Genomic DNA, 6,430 nt, shown 5'->3' with positions numbered 1-6,430 from the left:
TATCATAACAGAAAGCAGCAACATATCTTCAAGAACATAGTTACGCTGTCAAGTCTTGATTCTGGCTGAGCTCCTTGTTGCTTTCGTAGCTCGGGAAATACGAACGAGAAATGTGGTGTGTTTGAGAAAGCTACAGAAGTCGGAAGATAGGTTGGATTCACTCTGGCACAAAACAAATGCTATGTTCGGTTGTATAAAAATTGGTACTTTGGAACTAAATTTTTTCCAATTTCAATTTCAAAGCACCAATTCCACACAACCGAGCATTGATGGGTTGGAATCAAATTCTCTGTATCTATGTTACAAATGCAGTACTAGGGGTGCACACGGTTCGGATTGATCGGATTGCGAGTTTTTTTTGGAACCAAACCATTTATAACAGTTTCACTATTTTTGAAATCAGACTGAACAAAATCTCTTATTTTTCCTTGTATATAATATATTTGAGAACCGACAGTGATCAGATGACAATTACACATGCATTGTTAATAATATGAGGCACTGTAAAAGAAACAAACAGACAGTGTCCAGATGACCATAAGGAAAAAAATACAGCATTCCCTATTTACCATTTTATTGGGAAAAGAAAAAAAAAAATTAACTCAAAATTTCAAAAAACAAGAGAGATAAGTATAGAATGACTAATGTTTGAAGTCTCCAGCTATCATAATTATTTCTTGCCATGGCTAAAAACATATAGACTTAGTTCACTAATCACTATGAAGTTGAAAAGAATATATATATATATATATATAAAAGATATATAATGGTTCGGTCCGGGCTGGTGACCCTAAACTAGGACCGAACTAACCAAAAAATTATGGTTTCATAATTTTGGATCCACGATTGGACCAAATTGCTATGCAACTAGTCCAAACTGCTCATTTTAGTCCGATCCGGTCCGGTTTTTTCGGTTTACCGGATTTTTTGAACACCCCTTTGCAGTACCATGTATAGGAGAAAAGGCCAGCAGAAAAAGCAAGAACATAAGAGTCAAGAGTGCTTGCTGGCAAAATCCATGGAGTACACAAGCCAACCCAAGAACAGAATCTTAGTAGAGAAACGTTTACGATGTTCTCAAGGCACTTGGCAATTACCATACATAAGGATAATAGCTCTGAAATCAATATAACATTCATTCATGCCGTAATTCATATTGTCAGTGGTTGCAACAACCTCTACAGGAGGACGAATTTTCAAGAACCATCTTCAGCATCTACTTTTTCTATTACTGATCGAAAACCAAGCGATACAAGGGTCAGTAAAAAATAGTCTTTAAATGAAAATGAAAATATAATTATGTTACTACAAAACAAAAGAACTCGAGGTGTGAAAAGGAAATGTAAAAAACACTTAGCAAAGCTAGAGGAGCTTCTTCCTCTCGAAGAATGTCTTCAAATACCATAGTTGCAGACCGGCCACTGACAAGACAACCAGAATAGAAAAGAAAGTAAAAGTGAACATCTTGGAATTGGTTGCTCTATTCAGTTGTTGCATTTCTTCCTCCCTACAACATCCAGACATAAGGGGAAAAAACTCATTAAATGGGACTGTTCGATTAAAAAAATCCAGCACAAAGATAAATACCTATTTACAAAAAAATTAATTTGGGAGTTGGAAAGTCTTTTCATCTTTACCTTTCACGAAGAAAGAACATCTCATCATGAATGGAGGACACAGTGTAATACAATTTCTGTAACTCAAGTTCCATGACCTAGAAGCGAAACATAACAAGAAAAGCAACATTAAAGTTCAGAATTTACAGTCCTTATATAGCATTATATCAGATCGTCAATAAATTAGTTCCATTAACAAAATGTATCAGTATACTATAAAATAAAATAAAAAAGTAATGGGAAACAATTTCGTTAAAAGATGCATGCTACTGGCAGTCAGTAAACGGCTACATCTTCCTACCAAAGTAACTTGCAGACAACAATACGCATGACTCGTTTCAGTTCCTTGCCTAGGGTAAAAAAAAAAAAAAAAAAAAAAACCAGAAGAAAAGAATAAAAAGGGACTTGTTCGGTTCCTAAGGATATTATTTCTTCATTGTCACCTTACTTTTTTTTTCATTCACATGACATATGCTATACACCATTTACTTATATAATCCGAAACCGCACAAAAACTATTGCTCATAGCCAAATAGTCACAGCAAATCATAATCAACACAAATAAATTCTACATTAAAGACAGATTTGGATTGACCAATTCCCGAGGATACAATTTTATCATTGTTGCCTTACATTTTTCATTCACATGACATAGGCCATACACCACTTATTTATATGATCCGAAACTGCACAACAACTATTGCCCACAGCCAAATAGTCACAGTAAAACATAACGAATAAATTCTGCATCGAAGAAAAAAATTGGATTGACTCGTTTCAGTTCCTTGCTTACTGAAAAAAGAAAAAAAAAAAAAGAAACTTGTTTTGGTTCCTGAATGTACTATTTAATCATTGTTGACCTACTTTTTTCATTCACATTACCTATGCCATCACCACTAATTTATGTGAACCGAAACTGCACAACAACTATTGCCACAACCAAATAGCCACAGCAACACAAAACCAACACATAAATTCTGCATCGAAGACAAAGATTTGGATTGACTTGTTTCAGTTCCTTGCTTACTGTCAAAAAAAAAAAAAAAAGGACTTGTTACGGTTCCTGAGATACTATTTTATCATTGTTGCCTTACTTTTTTTCATTCACATGACATATCCCATGCACCATTTATTGGTATAATCCGAAACTGCACAACAACTATTGCTCACAGCCACGACATATGCCATACGCCACTTATTTTTATGACCCAAAACTGCAAAACAACTATTGCTCACAGACAAATAGTCAAAGCAAATCATAACAAATACGAATAAATTCTGCATCAAAGACAGAAATTTGGATTGACCAACCAGTCACATACCACCCGAATTACATAATCTAGATGAAGCACTTTCGAAAACTTTTGCATCATTCAAACAATTAAATAAGAAATTGAATGGAATAATCTATAATATTATGAATCATACTTTTGTACTCACAGTGTACAAAAAATGAAACAATCACGAAGATAATGTTCATTTTTTCATATAACAAGATCACTTATCAAAAAATATCACGATGCTCTATGCCAAAGGTACATAGCTTGATGGCTACTGCTAGTTTTATGGATAGCTACAATGGCAACAAATAGATTGCATATGACAATAGCATAATAACCATCTATCCTAGCTACCTCCTACAATGATGGGAATTGCCCTAGTAAATAAACAAAAGGTAAATTGTAATCATATGTACATAGTTAACCATCTAGCAAACTTTATATGTTTAATTAATATCCTTCTCCCTTTTATTTATTTATTTATTTATTTTTTACCTTCTCTATCTATAAGTATTACTTTTGTTTCTTCATAATTTATCTTCAATTTTACAATCCTTATGAAAATTGTGCCTAGTATTTCAAGTATCTATATATAAACTTTCAGATAACAAAAGTTTAGCTTTAGTGACATCTCTATTTTCCAATGAAAGGTTGAGGGTTCAAGTCCCCATAATGGACAATTGTGAATTTGTAAGTTTATCTTTCTTACCATATATGTGTGTGTATATATATCCCAGTTGAAGTCTAGATAGTGAAGCAAGAAGACACTATAAGACAGCCAAACAAGTCATAACTTCAGAAATCTCACAGCATTAAATCAAAATGGCTGACTTATTCATGAAACAAAAGATATTCACAAGGAGCTAGTCTACTTAAATTTCACATTTTGAATTCGATGAACCATCAACGTCTCTAATAGATGAATATTCAGACTTATCTATTGATATGAACTGTAAGAAAATCAAATAAGCAGAGAAATTCTAGAATCTGAGAACAACCAAAGCTCTATAATATGGTTGTCAGACAAAAATAACTTCATACAAAGGTATTTAACTGCCTAAATAGCCAAATAAGCTTGAAAAAAAGGGGCTAAATTCCTTACTTCGATCTGTCCTTTCTTAGCAACCTTTGACCAATCCTTCGCAGCAACACCTGATTTCCATTCAAAATCAACCGAGACAATAATCATCGGCTTGTGATCAGGCGTCCAAAAACAAGTCATATAATCACCAGCCTCAGCCGCGGTAAATGCAAAGGTACCAGAATCCACATGATCCCCATAGTGATAATTGTTTCCGTGTGGTGATGTGACCTGTACATACTCACAATATGCCAAATCACTTTGAAAGCCTAACTTTCTTCCAAAAACATGGATGATAAAAAACACAAATTTTAAATTCAAAAATTCTACTGCAACTACATTACCAAACAAATCACCCGTAGCAGATTCCTAAAATCACCAAAGTTGAAGATTATAAGGAGAACAAACAACTTTGGCACTGTAACAATCATATAATACCAAGTTAACCTCCCAAAACAAGTATCAAAGAAAAATACCCCTCAAATCATCAACAGTAAGTATTAGAATTCTTTCATAATTCATGCCTGTTTTATGTCTTTTGGTAGGTTGTTTGGAGTTGTTTGTCTAGGGGAGTATGCCCCTTTGGTTCGTACATAGATTTTCATATTTGGTAATAAAAAATAACGACACTTAGTAAGTGTAAATATTATATATAACATATATGGAGGCCAAATTCGTACTCCCATTTTCTACAATTACACTCCAATCTTAAAAGGAAATGACACTTCTAACCCTACTTCATAAGTAAATGATTTTTCTCAAATACCACAACTACTCTTTCAGAGTACAGTTGTTTTTGCATTAGTTATTGTTCGCATGTAATTTACGAGATGAAGGTGCTAGAACTACCACTATGAAAGCTAAGAAAATTTGAGATATACATTAATTAAGATGTTGCTTATACAGTATCACTCCTTTTATGGATATCAACCAAGAGTCCCCGCTGGCCTTTTATTTGTGCAGCACTTGGTCATTACGAGAAAAGCTCCCGATCTGATTTTTCGAGCAGCTCTGAATTGCTTGCTTAAAAGGAGTGAATGATGTGAAGAATGGCAGTTGAAAAACAAGAGAGACTTAATACCAAAAGGGACTGACTCTACCACCAAAAAAGCTTAACCCCACCACCTCTTCCTCTCTCCTCCACGCGAGGACACTGTGTGGCAGCTCGGCACTCCACCTAGGCCTCTATTTCTCGGTACCTCATCATCATAGAATCTGAGATCTACAATATCAAATAAATTTCCCATAAACAAGTGCCTAAATAGTACAACAATCACACTATATATTAAAAAAATTTGGTTTAAAAAATTCGGATCTTTTAATTGTACCAACCACATTATTACCAAATTAGTCCCTTTGAAGATGACAAGGAGCAAAATATAAATTTACAGTTAAAGTGGTTCATTGAAATGGCCCCCATTTATACCGACTTGATTCCTCGAAAAACGACATCCCACCAACACATTGAGAATTCCAGAACGTACAGAACAGTTAGGGTTTTAAAATTAAAAATTGTAAACTAGCAGGGCCAATATGACCAAGTCAATCAATTCTCTAATTATAAAGAAAAGGTAGGGTTTCATTCACATTTCAAAATACATACCACAACAACATAATGATCAAAACAACAAACCCCAAAATTGAATATCAATCATAGTGAACAAATCACAGTTTCACAATTAGATCAAATGGCTCACCCTGACTGTGATCTTGTGCGTGTCGGGCATAGGATGGCCCTCAATAGGGTTTACGACGCTGTACTTGCCAACGGTCATGGCATTGTTCTTGATATCCTCTGTTATACATTTGGTGTTCCCCGAGTGGAGTTCAAATCGCATTGATTGAACGATGGGTGTGAATAATGACCAGAGGATTAGAATTAGGGTTTTGAATCTCCACATTGTGTGTGTAGAAATGTAAGATTGGTGAATTAGGGTTTGTGATTGTTAGCAAATCCAGTATATCATATGGTTCATTCATATTTTCTGTTCGTCTGAGGTAGCGAGTGAAATAACGACCGAGTCACTACCTAGTATTACGCGGGTTCAGTTGCTATTGGTAGCTGAGTTGTCACCTATAATTGGTCGCCACATGTCTTAATCCACATAAGAGGTTTCTAAGGGAAGTTTTGGAGCAATAGTTTTCTCCAACCTAGAAAGATTCTTTCATACAAAAATAAAAAAAAAAAGGACGAAGAAAAGAAGAAGATTGGAAAAAGAAAAATGGTGAAAAAAAGAAAAAGAAAAAAAGAAAAATGAAATATGGTATAAATTGTAATATGGTTATCATATCCACACTACTATCAAGCACTCATTGGGTTATAGTGTAAAAAATAGAGTTATGCAGGGTACGAAAATAGTTAGTTAATTTTAATTGTGATTAACTTCTTTAATGATTTAGATATGATTATTAGGTCAATTTGCTTAATTTAGGATTGATTAAATTATATGATC

At 34.2% G+C, this 6,430-nt stretch overlaps 1 protein-coding gene across 1 annotated transcript; it reads right to left on the bottom strand.

The window, feature by feature from the left end:
- Positions 1–1,060: 1,060 nt before the first annotated feature.
- Positions 1,061–5,991, bottom strand: LOC132315934 (transmembrane emp24 domain-containing protein p24delta9-like). The gene is made up of 4 exons (XM_059814382.1): positions 5,675–5,991; positions 3,999–4,208; positions 1,638–1,714; positions 1,061–1,507 (listed from the first exon to the last, which is right to left on the bottom strand). The coding sequence occupies exons 1-4, from the start codon at positions 5,876–5,878 to the stop codon at positions 1,363–1,365; spliced, it is 636 nt and encodes a 211-aa protein (XP_059670365.1). The 5' UTR covers positions 5,879–5,991; the 3' UTR covers positions 1,061–1,362.
- Between the last annotated feature and the right edge of the window lie 439 nt (positions 5,992–6,430).

The sequence above is a fragment of the Cornus florida genome, unplaced genomic scaffold (assembly GCF_030987335.1).
Source record: "Cornus florida cultivar Cherokee Brave unplaced genomic scaffold, ASM3098733v1 CherokeeBrave_3.0.0_Hap2_Chr07, whole genome shotgun sequence".
NCBI classification, from domain to species: domain Eukaryota; kingdom Viridiplantae; phylum Streptophyta; class Magnoliopsida; order Cornales; family Cornaceae; genus Cornus; species Cornus florida.
The sequence above is the reverse complement of the archived record's forward strand: the minus strand, read 5'-3'. Positions and strand labels throughout refer to the sequence as shown.

Coding starts and splice junctions, on each gene's coding strand:
- LOC132315934 (XM_059814382.1), bottom strand. CDS start 5,878: ATGTGGAGATTCAAAACCCTAATTCTAATCCTCTGGTCATTATTCACA. Junction 1,715..3,998: donor CTAAGAAAGGACAGATCGAA/GTAAGGAATTTA, acceptor TTTCGCTTCTAG/GTCATGGAACTTGAGTTACA. Junction 1,508..1,637: donor ATGTTCTTTCTTCGTGAAAG/GTAAAGATGAAA, acceptor TGGATGTTGTAG/GGAGGAAGAAATGCAACAAC.